Source organism: Piliocolobus tephrosceles, chromosome 10 (genome assembly GCF_002776525.5).
Source record: "Piliocolobus tephrosceles isolate RC106 chromosome 10, ASM277652v3, whole genome shotgun sequence".
Classification (NCBI taxonomy): Eukaryota; Metazoa; Chordata; class Mammalia; order Primates; family Cercopithecidae; genus Piliocolobus; species Piliocolobus tephrosceles.
Genome location: NC_045443.1, coordinates 59,605,505 through 59,629,529, shown reverse-complemented (window position 1 = coordinate 59,629,529; position 24,025 = coordinate 59,605,505). Strand labels below are relative to the sequence as shown.

General features: G+C 32.7%; 1 protein-coding gene across 6 annotated transcripts in view; it reads right to left on the bottom strand.

Moving 5' to 3' along the window:
* USP15 (ubiquitin specific peptidase 15) overlaps positions 1 to 24,025 on the bottom strand; it is a 147,956-nt gene that overhangs the window by 11,657 nt on the left and 112,274 nt on the right. For 4 of the 6 annotated variants that reach the window (XM_023225092.3, XM_023225093.2, XM_023225096.2 and 1 more), the window contains 11 exons: positions 13,526 to 13,699; positions 10,512 to 10,670; positions 10,207 to 10,431; positions 5,004 to 5,087; positions 4,819 to 4,913; positions 4,528 to 4,719; positions 3,576 to 3,691; positions 3,126 to 3,398; positions 2,643 to 2,713; positions 2,133 to 2,248; positions 1,326 to 1,475 (listed from right to left, as the gene is read on the bottom strand). In XM_023225092.3, the coding sequence (XP_023080860.1) occupies positions 1,326 to 1,475; positions 2,133 to 2,248; positions 2,643 to 2,713; positions 3,126 to 3,398; positions 3,576 to 3,691; positions 4,528 to 4,719; positions 4,819 to 4,913; positions 5,004 to 5,087; positions 10,207 to 10,431; positions 10,512 to 10,670; positions 13,526 to 13,699 (1,655 nt within the window). Of the gene's footprint in view, positions 1 to 1,325; positions 1,476 to 2,132; positions 2,249 to 2,642; positions 2,714 to 3,125; positions 3,399 to 3,575; positions 3,692 to 4,527; positions 4,720 to 4,818; positions 4,914 to 5,003; positions 5,088 to 10,206; positions 10,432 to 10,511; positions 10,671 to 13,525; positions 13,700 to 13,971; positions 14,034 to 20,596; positions 20,743 to 24,025 lie in introns of those variants that run through there. The other 2 variants (XM_023225097.2, XM_023225098.3) reach the window with 2 other exon arrangements.

Sequence of the window (24,025 nt, the reverse complement as noted above, 5' to 3'; positions counted from 1 at the left end):
AGCTCACTATTTTGTTAAAGAGAAAATGATCTTTTTTTCACTCAATAATTACAAATAATTTAAAATTTTAAATTTATAACCACCAATAAGAATGAGTAATCCAATGAATATTTTATGTAATCTATTTCCTTCTAGTTACCTTTGTAGATACACCTGCCTTTAGCAATTGTCCACTTACTAACTGTATCAAGTGCATTTTGGTGCACAAATATCACAGAATATGACATAATACCACTGAAAGTTTTTTTTGCAAAATGGGATAGTACCATGTTCTTGTACAAAATATTGTGTGATGAAGTCCTTCCTATTGAATGACTAAGTGATTGGGAATACAATGTTTCCTTTTTGTCATTCTGAATCCTCAACTGTTCAGTAAAAGCAGGGGAAGACAAAAAGAGAGATAAAGCATGAAGATGTATACAGACTTCTTTGTACCTCTTTACAGACAAGATCAGGGTGCGTTCAAGGTGGTATGGCCATAGATGTATCTTTTTACAAATATGATGTCATATAATGGCAATAGGAAAGCTGAAGGATGCTGCAATAGGGATGATTTATTTCACTGCGGCGTTATCCTTCTAAGCAACTCCATTATTCTGTTTTATTTTAGTCTTTTTGAAAACAGCATATTTAGGGCTGGGCGTGGTGGCTCATGCCTGTAATCCCAGCACTTTGGGAGGCCAAGGCGGGTGAATCACTTGAGGTCAGGAGTTCGAGATCAGCCTGGTCAATATGGTGAAACCTTGTCTGTACTAAAAATACAAAAATTAGCCGGGCATCGTGGCAGGTGGCTGTAATCCCAGCTACTTGGGAGGTTGAGGCAGGAGAATCACTTGAATCCAGCAGGTGGAGGTTGCAGTGAGCTGAGATTGTGCCATTGCACTCCAGCCTGGGCAACAGAGTGAGACTCTGTCTTAAAACACAAACAAACAAACAAAAAACCACCAAGAAAACGCAACATATTTAGGAGTAAGTGATGAGTAATGATGAAATAATTCCCAGGATAAACAAAATTACTAAGTACCATAAAGTATCTTAGATTTATAAATGAGACCAATTAACCCATAGGTAATATAACACAGGAGTTTTATTGTTTTTAGTTTTTAAAAGTATATTTTCTCTTTGGTCTTTGGAAAATCTCTAAGAAAAAATAAAAATTTTGAAACACTGATCCTTATAAATTGTTAGAACTACTCAAAAACAAACTTGAAAGCTGAAATTGGGTCTAATGGCACCTGATATTTACTAAAGGATAATAACAAAAAGCATCAAGTAAGTTTGAAAGAAGAGTTGCTCAATACTTATAAAATACAATTAAAGCTTACTTGATAGGAAAATCAACTAAGGTATCCAACTTGTCTCTCATGTATCGACTGTAAGAAAATCGCTTGAGATGTACTACAAGTACTGGAGGCAAGGACCATAAATCCAATTTCTTTGTGGCTTGCTGATGTTCTTTACAATTCGGACAATACCTAAGAATAAAGAGAAGTATTTAAAGCTTGATAGAGGTACAAAAACCCCCATTAATGAAAATAACAGACAAAAAATGTTTGGAAAGTTCTACACTTACTCAGTGGGCAATTATCATATGCCTAATATGTACCAGGTTGAAAGCAACTCTTGTTATTTTTATTTTCAACACATTTTCCAAAAAGGTTAAACCATTATAAATTAATATACAAACAAATATTTAAAGACATAATGAGGGCTAGATTATTTCTCTTTTAGAATGCAAAAAAGACATCTGTGCTGGAAGATAGGTATTAGAAAATCTCAAAACTGGGCTCTAATGGAATAACACCACAAAATATATCACTACACTTTTCCTAAAAAGCTTCTCTCAAAATGATTACATAGCTAAAATTTCTTGGAAAACAAGTAACTAAAATGAATTATTAATAGTATAATGGCTATTAGGAAAAACACAGTAATAAAATTAAGGCAACACTGTAATAGTATTTTTTAAGACATTTCCATCCCTCTTAAAAGGCTACCACTTATATAAAGAATCCTTTACTATTTAAAACATCAAAGAGAATTTAGTAATTACTTTTTCAAGTTGATGTGACACGTATCTCAGAATAAACCCTTAAAGAAAACAAAAACAATTATTTAATTTTGTCTCTTACCAGGGATCTTCAGCACCTAGCTTTTCTTTTGTTGTAAAAAGTTCAATGCAATCTTTTAATTTCACAAAGGGTTTTTTAGGAGGTTTATACTCCACACTTTCATGTTTTTCAAAGTCCTAAAGAGAAGTATTTCTTGAGTTAAGAGAACAAATGAAACAAAACTCATTTTAGTGGTACCATCTTACTATGAATAATAATGAAAACTCCTAAACTTTCTCAAAAGAATCATAAAGCTTATTTCAGTTGAGATTTATATCATACTTCTAAATAACTCCTGTACACTCCTATATGGATGAGCAACACATGTTCAAAATGAACTCTGAACCTTTGGGAAAAAAAGGTATTTTTCTAGTATTTCAAAGACTTTCTTTTCTAGTTCATGACCAATTTTTTACTGGCAAAATGAACATTTGGTGGAAGCAAAGTATGTAACACAACAGTATGATTATCTCTGGTAATCACATAAAGTAAATCAAGGAAAGGTAAATGAGTGAGTGAGTGATGACTTACCTCAGCAGCATTTTCATCAAAATATCTTTTTTTCAAATCAGGATCCCAATCCAAAGCAAGAAAAGATCTTTCTAAGGTGGAAAACATATTTTTTCTTTAAAATTTAATATGTCTTAGTATTAAAGTATATTTTAATGTTACGATATACACCAGAATATATAGAATGTTACGATATACACCAAACAGCAATCTTTTCTACTTGTACTGGTGATTAGGGCAAATAGCAGTTTCCAAGCCATTTAAATAATTTAAGAGTTTAAAAAAAGATAGAAAACTTAAGCATGATTTCAATCACCATTTATGAAACACAGACACACATTTTAGTCTACTAAGATATTAAGTCCTTTCATATAAAATTTGAGATAGAAAAGTAAATGGTATATTTCTTGACAGGGCTGAATTTCATGGTTTTCACCTAAAAAAAACAAAAAAAAAACATGCTCTGCTTGTTTAATGTTCAAGCCATTTTTCACAAATACTTACCATCTAGCCTAAGCTGCCTATCATCAAATCTTATATGCCTGGTATCATCTTTGATGTAGTTGATATCAGTATTGCCTAAGTTGTTGAACTGGAATGTAAACAATCGTTTTTTGTGTCCCGTGAGTTGACCTTTGCAAGTGTCCTCCGTACATAATCCATTTTCAGAATCATTATCTCCTCCAACTGAATCTTCAGACTGACTGTTTTCATTCTCTGAGGGAAGTTCTTGATCCTGGCTGGATTCATCATCTGGCTCATCTGTTTCCATTTCACCTAATTTTAGATATTAGAGAACATTAAATACACCCAATGTTATATTTTTAAATTATTAATATTATTAGTTGTAGGTTTGCAGGTATTTTTTAGCTCTTTAATTCCCATTTTCTTAACTTTCTCTCTGAAGCAGTTATTTAAGTGAAACATTTTTACAATTTAACAGAAAAGTCTTACTTGGTGAGCCTTCTTCATGTATGCCATTTGGGCCATTCCCATTAATATTTTGGTCCTTACAGCAGTGTAGGGATCCTTCAGTTTCTTCAGTTTCAGTAGATATTTTGACATATCGGCTTAAGTAAAATCAGAAATCAAACAAGTTCAGTACTACAAAGATAAAAACTTTAAAAAAGTTTTCATTCTATCAGTAAAACAAAACTTTTTAATGCAGTAACAGTGGTCACTTAGCAGATTCAAGGTTAAAATCAAACTTATAGTACCATACATATAACTGACTAGTAATTTGTTTTGCTCCTCTTTATAAAAATAATTAATATGTTATCTTTTAGGTTAAATGTTAAATATTTGTTGCAAATAATTTCTCAACTTATCTTCATTTAGATGGTATATATTGTTGCTAAAAACACTTATTTTTGTATAAAGTGATTTTTTATATATGGGTTATGAAACTATAATAATTAGATATGGAAGAAAGAATACTAAATACATCAGCTTTCAAAGATAAGAGGGATCAAATGACATTCTTGATAACTTTATAATTCAAATAAAGGGATTCAGGAAGGCAAAACATAGGCTGCCTTACAATACTATTAATCATGAACTGGTAATGTATATAAAGAAATGAAGCATTTGACATTTGTTATGATTTCACAGAACACACATGTAACACATAATTATTATAACATAAATTCCTATTTCCTTCCAACTGTAAACTTTTGGCCTAAAACTGCTACAGACTTCATGCTTCCTGGGTTTGAAATTACCTCCATAATGTGTTTTACGTGAATAAGAAAGTGGATTAGGACTATAATCTGACTATAAACAAAATTGAGACAATACAGACTTGTATAATTCTATTCTGATAGTACCTTGTGTGTTTATTTTTATTAGCTATTTTATATTTTATTCCCATATTTATTTTGTCAATGTAGAACTGTTTGGCACTTACCACATTCTCAAGAGCAGGAGATTATAAAGTTTGTCTTCAGTATTGTTTCGTGGTACAGCCATAAGAAAAGGCTGACCAAAAAGTGAAGAACCAGTATGGTGGGTATAACTTGAGTGTCTGAATTTTTCTCTTAGGCAAACAGGAATAATCACGTGCTCTGTATCTTCTGTCCTATTGATGTTAATTTCAAACCTACAAGGACAAAACTGACCATAAACTCTCAAAATTTTATGTTACTTCTTTTGATTTTTTTTTTCAAGTAATATTTTGTACAATGAGTTTTATACTTACACATAAATATCATCCCGTTCCATAATACTACTAAGGTTTTCATCCATAGCGAATATTCTGTGAAATCTATGATTGTATATATCAGTAACTATCATCTAAAAGGAAACAAATTTCTATTAAGCTGGTTTTACAACACTAAGAAACTAAATACCAACTTACATACTTCAACCCCAGAAACATCTTACCTTATCTGCAGGTATTCCTGACAAAGCAGACAATGCTGTACAAAGATCTAATATGTTTCCAATTTTGGGGACAACCACTTTGTACTAAAAAACAAAAAAGAATTGTAATAAATTTGTTACTTTGGAAAAAAAATTCAGTAAATGAGAGTGACCTCATGGTTGCTACCTCACATTCATTTGGCATTTGGCTCAGTGTTTGTTTCTGATCTTGCCACCATCCTGGGTCCTGGGTGACAATGTCCACATGGATAATTTGTCCTAGTCTTATCATTCCTTGGCTCCTCAATTCAAAGACACTTGCATTAATCAACCTTAGTCAACTTATTAGATCCTGTCATCACTTGAAACTGCTCCCACTTTTGCTATGTTTTTTTGTTTGTTTTTTAGAGACAGGCTCTCACTCTGTTGCCCAGGCTGGAGTACAGGGGCATGATCTTGGCTCACTGCAGCCTCAACCTTCCAGGCTCAAGCCATCTTCCCAATTCAGCCTCCTGCGTAGCTAGGACTATAGGCGTGTGCCACCATGAGTGGCTAATTTTTATTTTTTAGAGACGAGGTCTCATTATGTTGCCTAGAATGGTCTCAAAATCCTGGATTCAAGTGATCCTTCTGCCTCAGTCTCCCAAAATACTGGGATTATAGGAGTGAGCCACTGCACCCAACCCCACTTTTACTATCTTAAACTAACAGGTTACTGTCTAACTGCTACTTCTTACTTCTCCTGTAAATTCATTCTTTTCTCTTCTTGGCTTGCACAGAGATTTCTATTCCTTTTAACTCTGTTTTCTCCCAGTTTTACCAGCTCCCTACTGTCTTCTTGCCCTTCCACCCAGGCCGTACATGCTTTATCGCGAACCTTTAATGTCTTTGTTACTCAATTCTATTCATTCCACTCTTGCTAAACTTTCTCAGAGCTGTTGATATGTGCTGGAGAAAATTTCCCAATTTTAGAGGTTGGTGTGCTACAAATTCACAGTGCCCAATCTCAACCGATCCTTTGACAGTACCCAGAAATAATTCTGCATATCACACATCTGCTTATTCTCTCATTTATCTCAATAACTATTTAAAATCTTCATCGGGCTGGGTGCAGTGGCTCACGCCTGTAATCCCGACACTTTGGGAGGCCAAGGCGGGTGAATCGCTTAAGCCCAAGAAGTTCGAGACTAGCCTGGACAACATGGCAAAACCCCATTGCTACAAAAATACAAAAAATTAGCTGGGCATGGAGGCGCACACCTGTAGTCCCAGCTACTTGGGAGTCTGAGGTGGGAGAATCCCTTGAGCCCAGGAGGCGGAGGTTGCAGTGAGCTGAGAGCTGAGATCACACTGTACTGCACTCCAACTTAGGTGACAGAGCAAGACCCCGCCTCAAAAACAAACAAACAAAAAACCAAAAAAACTTCACCATTCTTTAGGCTTCCTATTTCACTACTGCTCCCTTAATATCAGCAGAATACCTATTTTACCTCAAAAACAGAAGCTACTGGGTGGGAAAATCTCCAACTTCCTGTTCTCCTACTAACTTCTTTGAATCCATATAGGTACTTTTCTGTCTCTTGCAACACATGGGAAGAGAGGTGTCTCTTTTCTTATTCAAGGCTATACTAGCATCTATGCTCTAAATCCCATGCTCTTCTGCTTTCTCTGGGACCTAAACCCAGCAATTATTCTTTCTTCCATTTTATCTTGACTCTTGCATAAGCACTGGAATATAAAGTCTCTCAAAAAACAAGCGTCCTTCATTGCTTTCCCCTCTAATTATCTCCCCTTCTCCTCTGTTTTATAAATAACTTTATTAACGGTATCTATATTATCATAATTTCCTTATCACATTTACTTCTCAACCCTCTTGCTGGCTTGTCTTCACTTCTTTATTTAACTTGTTTCCAAGGTTGCCAATACTGTTGTACAACTTATCAGTCTTTATTTTATTGACCTCTTTGCAATATGACTGCTGACCACTTTCTCCTTAAAAAATTCCCTTTCCTTATAACACGACTACTTCTTAATTCTTTTCTATTGCTGTGATCATATTCTCCTTTTGAAGTTCTCCTACAGTGTTCTTTAGAGTTTTCTCGTTAGCCGTCTTCTCAATTTTATATGCTCTCCTTGGATGAGGTGACAGTATCTCCTGATTTGCTTTGGCCAGTCCTGGATTAGCCTGATATCCTAGTATAATTATTAATGACAGTCCCTTCTATTTTCAAAAGAGTTCTTGTTTAGATGATAAATCACAGGGTCACCTTAGCCTTAAGTAATCTCATCCTTCTAAAACACTGCCTATCATTTTCATAGAGCTCATTGCCCAATTTATATCTAAAGCAGTCTCTCTCCTTTGGTCTAGATACACAAATTCAATGCCTACTGGATATCTCTACCTAAGTGTTCTCAGGTATCTATAAGTCGGCATGTCCAATGCTACACACAGGATTGGGTCATGTTAGGCCACCATGCTCAATATGAAAATCGATTCCTTCTTCAACTTGTTCTTCCTATATATTCCACTAAAAGAGCACTGCTGTCTCCTCTTTTCCTGTCAAGTAAACTTGGCATCATCTTTGAATATACTCATACATTTTCACTTCCCACATTCAACTGGTTCTTCAAACTGCCATCCTGACACTCATTTTCTGAGTTGAAGCGTTTGTCATTTGTTTGTCATCTGATCACTAAAAGCTTCTTATCTGGTCTTAGTGCTAAGACTAACTAATCTCTGTGCTAGCCAGAATCATCTTTCCCAAACACAATTCTGGCCATATAATATTTATACTTAATAGTCTTTAATCGCTTCCCTAGTTTTTAGGATGAAGTTCAAACTTCTTATACCGGCATCAAAGTTCTTTGTGATCTAGCTCCTGCTTGCCATACTTGTAGACTACAGAAGTGGGCCATGTCCTCTTTTGCCATAAGTTCTTTGTACATGCCATTATCTTGGCCTATAATGCTTTTATTTCTAGTTTTCACCTGCTTATAACCTAATTGTCCTTCAGAATTTATCACAGGCCTCATAACTAGTTTGGGTAGGTTACTCTTTCTGTGTTTTCTTGCAGCACCCCGTCAGAGCAATTTTCACACTGTATGACAAGCTTATTGAAGAACAAGGACTAGAAACACCATTATATTTCTAGCACCTTGCACAGCATGAGAGCCCAAGACATAATACATATTCAATATTTTTCCTAATAAGCTTCCATGACCTAAATCAACTTCAGTGATGGGAAAACTCAACAAATAGGCAAACTCAGCTAATTTCACTTTCCTCATGAACTGGTTAAAGCATAGTGATCATTTTGTATTTGAGTTGTTACTACCTCTAAATGAAAAAAGAAAAAAAAAAAACAACACAAAACACAAAAACAACCGAATTCCTCTGTGCTAACCATGGCTCTAACTTCCACAAATTTATATCATTGGTCACCAAATGAGAAAAGTGGTAAGTCAATGAAATTCACATTGCTGGAAAAATAATTTAGAGCCCAATTTATGGAAGAGTAATTATCATATACCTTATGGACTAATGTGTAAATTAATGCAATTTGCCACTATTATGATATAGATTACCTTATATTATTGGCATGGGAGAATATTATCTCTAACAAATGTGCTGTAGAGAAATAAAATATCTACATTTGTTTTTTGTTGCAGTAAATTTATACTCATTATTCTATGCTCTCTTGCTCCATTACACTCATTGGTGTATATTTGCAAAGTTACAAACTAGAGAGGTAAGGATGTGGTTTGGCACTGTTATAGTTTCTCACCATTGAAAAGAATGTTAACAATCTTGTACTTAAAAAAGAGTGAATAAGTAAATACCTAAAGGATATAACTTTAACAATGTGAACACATATTCCCCAGGCCAAAAGTAAAAGCAGGTCTTTATTGGCTCTGGTCACAGATAAGGGATAGTACTTAGCACTCCCCAGTGAAATACCGATTGTGTTCAATGAGTTCATAAAGAAAACATAAAGCAGCAGAAAAACAAATAGCTTAAATTTGCATAACTGAGTACATACCTAGTATCTACTAGACTTTAATTACTTTGAATAAAAGGACTGTGTTTTTACGAACACTACATACACTCTGCCTTTGTTGACAGTAAACCCAAATACATCCCTGAATGGCAAGATCATAATTTTGTTTAAAGTATAGCTTTCATATAGACATCATGACTATTACGGACTAACAAACTGAGTTATTTGGCTAAAAATTTACAGAAAACAATCTTCTAAAGCAGGAATCGTATCTGTTTTGTTTAGTGAAACAGCTTTATACTTAGTAGGTGCATAGTTAAGTATCTTGATGAATAAAATTTTTGAATACTTCTTGTGCATTAATATCTACAAGCCACAAAAGTTGGAAATACAAAGGTTTACAAGGTCCCTGTCTTCAAAGAACTTGCAGTCTAAGGAGAAAACATAAAAGTAAGCCAAAAGTTATAATAAAAATAGTTAAGTGTTAGAATTTAGGGAAAGAGAGGTAGAAAAAGAAGAAGTTACTTTCACTGGGATGGGTCAAGTGTCAGAAGAGGATTATATAATAAATAAGGGAGAAAAGACAATGCTTTACCCCAAAAATATAAATAATGCAATGATAAAACTAGGTAACGGAATCAGGCAGACAATTTGACAGTAAGACTTACCACAGGACGTCTGCACAGAATAAGCAATATGTGATACTTCAAAGTATTAGATATTAGAGAACATTACTGAACGAAATATTTTCAGTCTAACTAAACTTCTACTTTAAGTTCCTAAAATGCCTAAAAATTACAGGTATTTAAATACACTATTATCACATTATGAATTAAAATGTACAGTATTAGCTTTACTTCCAATAGCCACTAGTAAAAAAAATTAAAATTAACATGAAAGAAACTTGAAGTTTAAAAAATATAAAAAATGTTAATCTTCATAAGCTAATATTCACCCCAATATTATAAAAACCAACTTCTCATTTTTCTTTCATGAGAAAAAGCCTTTTGAGAATTTTTTATATGACACAAGTTGCTCTTTCAAGATTGTAAAAAGTTACACTAATTTCCAAAGTATTCAGCTTATAAAATCTCTTATACAAATAAACATTATTGATTGGGCTTGATAATTCAACACTTAATTTTTATAATAAGGACTCAACACTAATTTTTTAATAAAAATAACAAATGCAAAAAAAAAAAAAAACAAAAAAACCCATGATTTACCTGCATAGGTTTGGTAAGCGGATCCATTCTAACTAAGTAAACTTCCAAAGTGCGTTCTTTTTTCATGGGCAATGGAAGTGTCAAGTAACAAAAAGGATCAAATGTTACTGAAATCTTAGCACACTCAGGACAAACTAAAGTTGATTTGAAAAGGCCATGAAATATATCTACTATGATAGAATCATTTCGTTTTAAATGGTTTTCCCAGGCTTCTTCGGCAACTACCTACAAGGATAACAGACACAAATTAGAAAGAGGTTATCACAAAATTATAACAATGGTGACAATAAGATCATGAAATTTACCTTATCTGGCCTTCCATCTGCATCTTTTAATTGTATATATGGTTTTTTCCTAATTCTATTCAAATCCTCATGTAATCCATCTAATAGGAAAGCTAATAGTTCTTGACAGTCTTGCTGCTGATATCCAGAGAACTGAGGTGCAAAACGTCCTACCTGTGTCTGTAAGAAATGCAGAACCATAAAATCAGTTCTAGGAACAGGATTGATTTTTAAAAATATATACAATCGATTCTCATTATTCGTGGATCCCACGTTTGTGAATCTGCCTGCTTGCTAAAATTTATTTGTAACCCCAAAATCAATTCATGGTCATTTGGCAAAAAATTTGAGTCACCTGGTATGCATGTTACCAGCTGGGGTTGAACAAAGTGATGCTTTGGCTTGTTGTTTCAGTTCTGAATCTATAAACAAGTGTCCTTTGTAGTTTATTTAGTGTTATGTTTTTTCACATTTTTGTTCTTTTTGTTGTTAATTTCAGTATTTAAAATGGCCACTAAACGAAGTACTAACACGCCAGGCTAGTGTTCCTAAATGCAAGAAAACTGTGATGTGCTTTATGGAGAAAAGGTGTGTGTTAGACATGCTTCATTAAGACATGAGTTATAGTGCTGTTTGCTGTGAGTTCAGTGTTAAGGACTCAACAATATATACTAAACAAGTTGTTTTTAAACAGAAACACATGCAAAACAAAGTTATACATTATCTGGTTGACAAAAATGTTATGAACAAAGGCTTGGAGGAATCGAACCCTATATTTTCCCTAGGAGTAACGGTTCAGTACTTGTTATTTCAGTGTTTGTGGCAGCTTCATGGAACATAACTCCTATGAATAATAAAAATTGTATACATGAACAACAGGAATATATATGAATTATATTTTGTTTTGCATTCCTAGTAAGCACTCAACAAAGCTTATCTGGGACAAAATAGATCAACACATGTAATCCTTATATATAAAAATGTATTTATCTTTGTTTGGTCATAGATTTCATCGTCATTAATTGTTGTTTCACTATTTGTCAAAGGATTTTCCAGATGTTCTTAATTCTTAGCTTTAGGTATTCCTATTGCTTCCTCCTATAAATGTCTGGTAGGTAGACAGTAAGAGGCAGGTTCTCATCCTTGCTGTATTACCACATAAAGATAATTATGTATCTGAAAGCATTTTTAAGATAACTACTCTAGGCTCTCACTTAGTTTTTATGTGCAAAAGGAGGATGAGTCTTATAGAGATAACAGAAACATTAATGTTCATATTCAATTTTCCAAATCTTTGCATCACTAAGTATTTTCTTTTTTGGATGAGACTGAAAATAAATCTAATAGTATGAATCATCATGTGACAGAAAAAAGTCACATAAATCAAGAACCTATTTACACATAATTTTAAGACAGAAAATCTACCAAAACAAAACCAATTAGAATCCCAAATATAAGTAAAGTACAAGCAGTCTTCAAATTATGTATACTTCACATACTGCTCTTCTACTAGAAGGATTTCCCTTCATATATCATCCTTCCAGAAATAACTCAAAAGCTACTGACTCCTCCCAGATTCTTCCTTCATCTCTTGCTAAGAGCAGTACATGTCTTTTCCAAATTCCTTATGGTATTCACCACTCCCCACCTTGCTTTTGATTATCTTATACGTTCGTTGAGGACAGAAAATGGACTTGGTTCATTATTTTATTCTCTACTGACTTTGGCCTTGCTCGTAGTCAATATTCAATAAATGGTTGTTGAAAAGGTTTGAGTGCATGCTTTCTATTGAATTAAACTCCATGTTATACTAATATTACTAACTTCACATCTCTATTTTATTATAATGAGGAAAGATATTTTAGCCATACTTTCTCAAATTTTTGATTGCTTAATACAATTTTTTGCCAAAATATTTCAACCCATCAATATGTAAAACTTCAAGCTTATATTTTAAGCTTCAATGATCTTAAAGAGTAACACATTTTCCCACACAACCATAAACTAAAAGAGAAAGATTCATTTCTATGACTTTGCTGTAAATAAGTAAAAATGGCAGATTGCAAAATATCTTTGCTTATGTAATCAAAACATAATAAAGAATAACATTCAAATAAAAAAAAAAAAAAAAAAAAAAAAGAAAGATGGGTAAGAGCTGAGAGACGGTTTGTCTGGACTAGTATGTCCAAAGTTTAGAATGTTAAGGAAGACAAATACAGAGGTATTTTGATTTGCTGGTTGTTTTTTATTTTCTAAGAACTAGTATATAGCTAATAAAAAATGTTGTCTAGTAGATGTCCTATATCAATGCCATTTAAATTACTTGTATAAATAACAACTTAAAATTGCTTATTCTCTTTACAAGTTTAAAATTTCTCAAAGTTTCACCTATGAAGTAGGAATTTTTTAACAACATAAAGCTAAATTTCACCCATAAAGCTTAATTTCAGCTCAGTTCTTATTTGAACAATAAATTCCTTGATAAGTAACAATTCACACATGTGAATAACCTTAAAAGTTTAAGAACCATATTGAAAGTACAGTTAATTTTTAGTGCTTGGTTTGCAGACAATTTTCATTTTGATAATTTTTCAAATTCATGATTCTCAAAGTAAAATGGGTTCTTAAGAGTTCAGTAACATGCCCAAATTTAGTCTTTTACATTTGTATAGAATATTCACGTAGGTTTTCCAGAGATGTACTATATTCCAAAACAACTATACAAATGCTCATTGCTGTCTCTATAGTCATTCTTCTACCACACCAGTGTTTTTCAACTTTTTTTTCATTATTCTCCCCATCCCAGATTTAGACGTAAAACAAAAACAAAAACAAAAACAAAACGGATAAAACTCTTCCATACCCCTCCCACCTAAATTTTATACCACAGATATATTGTATATCTATTTATGTACTGTGTTCCTTTGGAGGGCCACAAACCATTGTAATAGCTACTATTTTTCACTCCCCCACCCCAAGAACCAACCTTTGTACCCTTGTAGGTGCCCTTGCTAAAATGCATTTATCACACTAACCTTAAAGGCTCTTGGGGTGACGTAGCTAAACTTTCCAGACCACATTTGCTTGATCAGTTCGGCATAAGATTTAGCTATTTCACCTCTCATTCCTAAGGGATTGTCAAAATTCAGTTCTTCTTGATACTTATCATTGAGGAAATACTCAGTAAGTGGAGGTGTGTTGCTCAAGCACTGCAAAAAACAAAACATATTTTCAAGTAAAAGTAACCATACTTCATTTTTCTTAAAACACATTAAAATGAAGAGAGAAACAAATTGATTTGCTATAACACATAGAGAACATTTAAATGATGGTTCCTTGCACTAATAACTGGTCAAATAAACACTCAAATGATGTACTCAACTATTCATTTCCCAAATTTCAAAATAATTACTTATAATAAATAAAAATGCTAATATCTGCTGCTGTAAAGTCTGCATCAATTTTAACCACAGCAAACTACCTGGTAACTGGGAGAGAAGCTCAGTTTTCTTTCCTTCTTTTACTTGATTGGTAGAAATTATGGATTGTCTACTCATCCCAGGCACCTGCAAATTAGCCTGAGTAGGTAAAAACTGAGATAGAGTGCAAGCAAGAAATTAACTTAATAGAGGTATTTACTGCTTCCATTGTCAATTATTTTTCATGAAAGAGCAGCCTTTAAACCTTCCATTTGGTCAACCATTTTTAGAAGAGACAGTACAGATTACTTGGGCCTGAGAAAACGAACTTTAGTATGTGAACTCTGTTAAGTGTGTTCTCACTTCCAGCTCTTCTTTAATGTCATAAACGATGCAATTTTCCTTTATGGCAAAATAAAAACTATAAACAAGTTAATTGTCTAACTCTTTCCAATTCTGAATTAAATAATTTCATATTTAATATAAAACAGATGGCAGAAGTACAATTTTTCCACAACATTTTATCTCAAGTTGGAATAATTTTAAGGTGATGATCCATATTATTTGACCTCAATACAAACCCAGTATTATCAACTAGATGTCTATAATATGCAATGACTAACACAGACATATGGTCACATAAGTAAATTTTTTTTTGCTGTAGGAAGATATTTGTGTTGGAATTAAGTGGCAAGGTGCTGCAAGGAAGCTAGTTGCTTGCATGGAAAATAGTAGAAACTCACTTTTATGAGAGCCTGGGTTCACATTAACGCAAATCAAAGTTTTTTGAAGCTTGCTTATAGTCATTTGTATTAAGTTAGATAGGTTTGGTAGCTGTGAAAGGTTCAGTCTGTTGAATTCATACAGATAACTTATATGCCATAAACTATGACTATATACTATGCATTGTTTAGCTAAAATTTCAAAATACGCAGTCAACATTTACTTAGTTTTTAAAAATAGTTATGGTACTCAATTTTGTGGTTTCAATTATAAATCAACATGTTTACTAAAGTAGCCAATAATATCTATTTAGAAACTTTCTATATAATAAAAATAATAATGTTTATTATAAATTGCTAGCCTGGCCCCTACCTCAAGGCAAAAGGGAGAACCGGTTATAATATCATGGAATTTACGATTATATTATTCTTAGGCAATGAAAATAATAAAAACAGCTAAAACGTTTGGAGTGAGCTATATAGGCCTTTAGAGTCATATACATATTTTCAGCAGAACTTTTTAATATATGTGAGCAAGAGAAAGAGAGGTATGCTACAGTGTAGCAGGCAATTAAGAGAAAGGATGCTTCCCTAACTTTCTACCTCTTAGATCTCAACCTATCTTATAATCTTATACTCCTTTTGAGTTTCAGTTTCTTTTCTTCTTTTGTAATATATGTCCTTTTAATTATAAACCCAGGACTAGAGGGAGGTCCAGGCAATTTAGAATGGTAAATGGCATCACTTAGTATTATCTGATTCAGTACAAAATATGAGCAACATTAAATAGTCAGACAAAGGAGAGGTCAGACAGGAATTTCCAACAATTATCAATAGTTTTCCACTTTTTATATTTGATCAGCTCAGGGTTATGCTAAGAATATAACATTCCATTATTGTCTGTTAATGCAATTATATAAATAACCTAATTTACAAATATCTCAAAAGAACCAAGTTGCGCAAACCTGAGTAATTCTTAAACTTTGTTATTACTGAATTATTCACACATACTCTTATCTTGGAAAGAGCTTACAGGTGTAACTGAACATTTTTTAGCTTTCCAATACTATCCAGAGTGATCTCCCTAAAATGTACATCTCATCATGTTGCTTCCTTGCTATAAATCCTTTAACGGCTCTCCCTGCTTACAGATTGGAAGCCCAGATTCTTAGAAGGGTCTGTCGTTTGCTCATCTATGTAGCCTCATCCTTTGTCAATACCATTTTCTTTTCAACTCGTCCAGCTTTATTTAATTAGTCATTCCTCCACATGTTCTCTCACTCTGAAAGTTTGCAACATTACTCCATCTACTTGGAAATGTACTTTTTTTTTTTTTTTTTGGCCTTACTAAATTCTATAAATCCATCAAGATTCTAGTATCCTATCTGGGAAGCCTCCCTTAGATTTCCTTATAGTGTTTTCTCCTGTATGTTTCCTTAATGCTTACTGCTTACTTTTATTACAGCACTTATCTGATAATATACTGTAACTTTAATTTTTAGTTTGTTTTGCCAAATGAACTGAGACCTCCACGAAAGCAGGTACCAGGGTATTCTTATTTATATTGCCAGCACTGAGCACTATGTCACCTGTCACTGAACATGTTCACAATAAATGTATTCTTACTAAAAATATCTTTGCCTGTACTTACTAATGCATTTATCCTCTTGATTTTTACTCTTTTCCTTCAATGTTTGGCATAGGGAGGTCAATAAATTTTTGTTGAATGAAATACTATTAAATGGAGGAAAAATATATTTGTAAAGAATAATCTCAAAAATATCTTCAAGCAATTCTACCTAAATGATAAACTGTAAGAAGGGCAGTACCTATTACAAATCTTTCTGCCCCTTTGTCTGATTTTTCATTCAATCCACTATCTGCTTTGTAAATGATCCTCTGCTTTGATTTTTAAAAACTCCTTGAAACAGAGACCAGCATTTATTTTCACAGTGATACATGCTGGTTTCAAACTGATTATAATTCAATGTTAACAAATAACAACAAAACACAAATCATTTTAATGATAATTTGCCTGTGTTATCTGTGATGATATCATAACCAGTATTTAAATGTAAGCTATTTAGTCCTAAATGGGCCCAAATAAACATTCTATTTGTTGAACATATATTCTAACAAGTGACACTTCTAACAATTTGTATAAACACATATAAATACATAAATTCAATAGTCAATGTAATTGTTCTAATACCCAAATCATATTAGTTTAAAAACTAAGATGATGTCTGATGTTTCTCCCTCATAAAAATACCATCCTTTCCACCCTCATCTTGAAAATTTCATTAGGAGTCAATAGTTTCATTTTATTTTTTGTTTTGAGACGGAGTCTCACTCTGTCACCCAGGCTGGAGTGCAGTCACAATCTTGGCTCACTGCGACCTCCACCTCCTGAGTTCAAGCAATTCTCCAGCCTGAGCCTCCCCAGTAGGTGGGATTATAGGCGCCCACAACTGTGCCTGGCTAATTTTTGTATTTTTTGTAGAGACGGGGGTTTCGCCATGTTGGCCAGGTTGGTATCGAACTCCTGACAAAAGGTGATCGGCCCGTCTTGGCTTCCCAAAGTTCTGGGATTACAGTTGTGAGCCACTGCACCACACTATGAGTTAATATGTTCTTAAAATAGTATACAGACCAGTTAAAATATTAAAAGTTCTCATAATTTTTGGTAAATTTCAAGGCATAAATGGAAAAAAAAAATCAAACAATTAAAAATATTGCCATGTTCCATGTGATGTTGTATCAGTATTCAATGTCATCATTCTGGTAGAAAAAAAAAGCGGTTTCTTTTTTTTTTTTTTTTGAGATGGAGTTGATCTCAGCTCACTGCAACCTCCCAGGTTCAAGTAATTCTCCTGCCTCAGCCTCCCAAGTAGCTGGGATTACAGGCCTGTGCCACCACGCCCGGCTAATTTTTGTATTTTTAGTGGAGATGGGGTTTCACCATGTTGGCCAGGCTGGTCTTGAACTCCTGACCTCAAGTGATCCGCCCACCTTGGCCTCTCAAAGTGCTGAGATTACAGGCATGAGCCATCGCACCTGGCTGAAGCTAGTTTCTTAATGTTGGTCATAATGTAGTTTGATTAGTAATTACTTTATGAAATTCATTATTTAATATTTTTACACGAGGCTATCTCAGAACATGAACATTTTGGACAATTATAAGAACACTAGTTACTTGGACTGGCTGCAATTAAATACCATGTTTTAATGAACAGAGATAATTTTCAGTCAACAATAATTTATTGTACATTTAAAAATAACTAAAAAAGCATAATTGGATTGTTTGAAACATGAAGGAAGGATAAATGCTTGAGGTGATGGATACCTCATTTACCCTGATGTAATTATTATACATTGAATCCTGTATCAAAATATCTCATGTACCCCCTAAATGTATGCAGCTACTATGTAGCCATACAAATTTTAAAAAAATACATAAAATTAAAAATAAATAATTTTTATTAGGTCAGTAATGAAAATAATCAGTTCTGAAGTATCTATCGCGAAGACTCTTCTACTATAAAAAAAAACATTTTCCTATCAGATGAGACTATCCCAAAACAATTCTTTTCTTAAAGACATACATGTTTTAAAAGTCTTCCATATGTAGGTAGCAATAGAAAACTTTCCTTTTATCCTGTAAGACACTTTACTGAGTGATATATTATAATATGGACTAAAAATCAGATATGTGTTGTGCCTATGTGACCATCTGTACTTTCAATGCTTCCTGGACTATTAAACAGGACAAAACTTCCTGCAACAGGCATGGTTGTTCTTAATAAAAACTGAGAACATATATGAATGTATCATGAAACACAAAAGAGATTATATAAACAGTATTAGTATGTTATTGTTGTGGCTACTTGTAAGTTTTGTGACGTGTCTACCAGTTTCATGCCATTTGGAGCTATGCCCCTGTTAATTTATTGGAGTTCAATTGCCTGACATTGACAAATGCCAAAACTTCAGTGTTTCAGTAGAACTAGATCTTAAAATTTGTCACTAATATAAGGTCCAAATATGAGGCTATGTGACTGACCATAAAACATATTTTTTAAGCCACATTTTTGTTTATATCACAATGGTACCTACAGTTGGTCCTAAAATTGGGTAGAATTGAAATATGTTAAAAATAAAGCAAGAGCCAGACTAAAGAAAAACACTTGGTACTAATAGTTCCAATTTTTAATGAAAAAGAGAAAAAGAAAAAAGTTTATATTAACAAGTCAATGTACTTATTGACTAGGCTTAAATATTTTTGTATTTAAATATTTTTAAATGCTCCTATGTAAGTTATTAGTACACAAAACTGACAACAGCATTTGAAAATTTAAGGATTAAAAAACTAAATTTCATATTTCATAAATATGAAAGTTTGGAGCTCACTAACCACGATAATAATGACTGGTTGGAAAATTTAGGACATGAGCTATTATGAAGTTGATCCATGAGTAATGATTAAAAAAACTAAACTTCATGTTTAATATATGGTAGACTTTTGGAATTCACTAACTATGATAAAATGACTGTTGGAAAGTTTAGGACATGAGCTATGATGAAAATCTGATCCATGAGCAATGGTAAGAATGGCTATTGTATGTGCAAGACAATTATTTAGTGAGAAGTGACTGCTAAGTGGTTTTGTGGTTTCGAACTGGCTTTGTGGTTCTCTACTTGTGCCTTCATATACATTTTATATGGGAAACTGCAAGTAATAAGAGTACTCGAATTTGAATTAGGCGTCTTAAGACATATTCCTTAGTTTAATGTATTGAGACTGCATGCACTCTTGCTTTTCTTAGAATATGCATCCCCTATAAGAAATTCCTATTTATTCTTAAACACTTACTTCAACATCTCTTCTAAATGTCATATCTTTCTCTGTGTATCAAGAAAGAATATTCCTTTCTCTGGGCTAACTTGATACCTCAAACTCAATTACACTGCACTTGAGAGCAGAGTCTATGTCTTATCCACCCTTGTACCTCAGGGTCTATCACAATATCGGGCACACTCAATAAGGTATGTGGAATGAACGGAAACTCGTATGATAGAAAGATTAGAAGTAGTCCTTAGAGACACTTAGAGCAGTGAGAAAAAACTTGACTAAAATGAGATCTGAATTGCACCCTGCTATAATTCAAATGCAGCCCAAAGTTCTCCATGTTCAAAAATAAAAGTCCAAATAATGCCTAAAAAGGTTTTCCTAATGAAGGAAAATAACCTTTATGACTTCCCCAGCAACTATCAAGATAAATCCATAAGTAAAAAGTATGCAAAAGAAATATGTTTGGAAATATATTTTTATGAAGATCATTTCCCCTGAATCTTCAACCTGGAAGCAGACATAAAAATTCTAAAAAAGAATTATTCTAAATAATCAAATGTCTCATCCAACGGACACTCTGTGATATGGTTCAATATATTCAGGCCATTAATTACACCCTGAAGAATTATTATAAAAATATTTGAATGGTTTATGCATTCTTTATTAAAGTATTAATTCTCTATTAAAAACTCTTTAGTTATAAATATCCTTCCTTAACCTAATATCCTAAAACTGAAATATTATGCAGAATATGATTTTCTTTTGTTATGTAATTACTTGGAAAGATGCAATGCATTGCACGTAACTTTTCTTTATATACACATGCACAAATTCTATTGCTCTTCCATTACTTTCAGAAAGTACTTCTACTAAGTATGTTCTGACTAATAAGCCTAATGTTTCTAGAGTCCTCTGAAAAAATATAACTGCTGCATGTAAGAGTCTCAATTTTGTATTTTGCTAAATTTCGACATCAGTTTTTTATAAATTGATGAAGTCAAATAATGTTCTATTATATAACCAAATCTCAAGTCTTCAGTCAACATATTTTAGGAAATGAATAATTAATAGCCATCCCAATAACTTGTAATGCATTTGGAATTTCCCCAGTACCTGGAAAATAGCCAAAGTAATCCCCTTCAAAAAGAGAAAGTTGTCTTTTGTAATGCTGAATATGAACCACTCCCTTTCTGTTCAGGTGCTCCAGAAGCCCAATTCTCAAGTGATCATGTATGCTCACTATTTTAGTAAACCGGTAACTAGAACAGGAAAGAAAACAAACTTAATTTTTGATTACCTAAAGCTTTTGAGTTGTGTAACTCATTCTATAACTGATCAAAATGTAATACCACTCACAACCCTTAAAAAAATGGCTATACCTTCTAACTGACCAGTACTAAAAATAAAAACCCAATCTAAATATAATAAGGGATTCATTCTCAGTTTGCTATGATTTAAAAAATAAAATAAAACCTGAAGTAATCCATGGTTAAAGTCATCTTGGAATATCCTCAAACAGTTTTTTTCTGGATTTTAAGGTTAGATGGAAAATAATTTTTAGCTTTGCCATGTCAATTGTTTTCTAACTCATCATGACAACAGTATAAGCATTCTGAAAAGGTACTGTATGATTCCAAAGCAATCTACTAATATTGGGATATTGGCTCTAGTTCTGTAATGCTACACGAGTGAATAACATAGCAAAGTTTGAGGTAAACTTTTTCAATTAAAAACTACAAATATAGGCCTGTTTCTTCATCAAGCAGATTTTAAAAATGATATATTTTAAGTCACTTGATGTTCTTATTTTTGTTATATTTTTTCTAAGAAAGGTAAATCTCATTAAATTTGAGAGATCAATTCTGAAGATCACATAGTTTGGGAAAGCAAATACAGCTACAGCTCTGTTTTACTTTATATCTCCATTTTTCTTCAACTTTAAAAAAGAACAAACTTAGGTAAGCAAAATAGAAATGGATATAATTTTCCTCTTTTTTTTTTTTTAAGACTTTTAACTGTTTTTTTTTCCCCTGTCAGTGAAAAGAGAACTAGCATACTCTGCTTAAAATATTAAAATGTTAAATAAAAGTAGTTTTAAAAGCAAGGTTTTTGACCTGGACAAGGATGGTGTCCTAACAAATATATATCATTAATCTGGTCCCTATGCTTAAGACATGAATAAAATTAAACTTCATTTAAAGTCCCCACTGTTGTCCCTTCCTTCAAATTCTATGGCATTTCTTCTTCACATACTATTTGAATTCAATGAAGAATTATCAAAATTCTACAAAGTACAAATACTGATACTGATGGGAAACATTTTGTTGGCTAGCAAAGAAATGTCAATCCTTTTTTGCCCTCATCTACATAGCACCAAGGAAGGAGAATTCTAAGTTTGTCAAAAAGACTACCCTATTACTTGCAGTGAGTAAATTCTGTAACTAGAGATGTCAATGTTAAAAAAGCCATGATTATATGACGACCATTAATTTTCATATTGAAAGCCAAAAAAATATATGGATAGAGGATTCACTTATAACACAGATAAAAGTGGAAGTCTCTGTGATAATTATTTCACCAGCAAAAAGGTTAGAAGATTAGGATAAGTTGTTTTTAAATAAGGTTTTGAAACTATTAATACTAGATTATGTCAGCAGTCGTCTGATTTCATTATTTTATTTTAGTAACATGCTATTCATGAGTTTAAAAAATTTTTCATGTATTCATTTTATGGGAAGTATGCTAAAACCAGAAGGTTCTAATAACATTAAGAAATGTTGGTGTAAGTTACATTTATTTTAAGGAATGGAAGCTTAAATGGAAGAATTGAATGGAATTCAATTTTAATGTTAAGTTACATTATTTCCTACCCCATTAATAATTCAAAACTGGCTCACAATGAAATTTAAAAGAATTAACTTTTTAGGCAAGCAAGATAGTCAAAGGATTTATGAAAAAATGGTTCTTTATAATATTCAGTAAAGAAACAATTTTGAATAAATAAATATTAAGCATTGTGTGATTTTACTAATCTAAGTCTTAGTTCTTCTGCAAAGGCATACAGGAAGGGACAACGGAATTTTTTTTTAAGTTTATTGATTTGTTACATTCTTTAAGAGAAACAATCAAGCCATTTTTGTAATAAAAAAACTTTAAATAATTATTCAACAAATATTTATTAAGAGATCATTACTTTAAGAGTCTCTGTAAGTATACCAATAATGTTCTAAAAGAATTTCTTTCCTATCATTCACTGTGAAATATTTCAAGGAACTATTTCCATGGTGGTGCTGATATGATCTGCCCAGCTGTGACTAACATGCCAGATCAATTCAAGTGCTATCCAATCGACTGCATTTGCAGGACCATATATGGTCCAAGAGTTATTATACATATATAGGTAGTTCTCTGACCCTTCAGTTGCAAGAAATAAATATATATTATGCACTATAATTCTTATTAAAATTACTGTGCTCTTTGGGAGTTCCAAATATTTCTGGTAAATAGTCTTTTCTAATGCAGTCATTTGCGAACCATGTGTGTGAAAGGACTAATTTTTAAATACTGAACACATTATTTTTATTAAAATATATCTTGATGTACATTTTACTCATTCTTGCAACAGCTCTGAAAAGTAAATTTAGTAAGCGTTATCTCCTGTTTTAGAGCTGAAGAAACTAAGTCTTGGAATGGATAAGTAACCTGCTTACTCACATACACAGAAGAAAAGTTGCAGAGCTAATATACAAACCAAAGTATTTCAGCTCGAGCTATTTTTACCTCCTGGTGCTATTCCCAGTTTTCAAATGATTAGTTCCACAGCAAAATACACTTTCATCTAAATCTATATGGAAGATAATTTTCTATGTTTCTCAATGACCTAGAAGGCACTTCAGGTAGAAGCTTTATTGTAAGTGTAAAACTGCAATAATTACATGGAAAGGACTAATTTTGAACCGCTAGAAAACTAAATTAAAAACACCATACAAAAAACAAGCTTTTTATTATTAAACTTGATTTAAAATTACCCTATCAAATTGCTATAGAGATTTTTGATCACTTACAATTTCTGTGCTTATTTTATTGTTGACCAGAATTATCTTGTCCATAGACACATTGTAAGAAACACTGTTCTAATGTGCTTACGATTATCTGGCACTATACTAACACTGGGGATATAAAAGAGAACCAAAGATAACCTCTGCTTTCACAATTCTCACCATATAATACGTATTTGTCCATGAGAAATGGACAGAAGAAAGAGGGAAAGTATGAAAAAGGCAAGTAGGGAGGCAGTAACAGTATATACAAAGAGTTTTGAAACAATCAATTCTAAGAATTGAAAGTAGTTTTGGCTAAAGAGGTAGACAGAGTCCAGTTTGAATTTTATCCTTTAGGTGACAGGGCACAGGTTTTAAACACATAATAATCACATTTGCTTTATAAAACAATAAATTTGGAAGCAGTGTATTCAACGCATTTGAAGAGGACAAATGATGGATAAAAGATGACACAGATATATTTTGAGAGTTCACAAAAAAG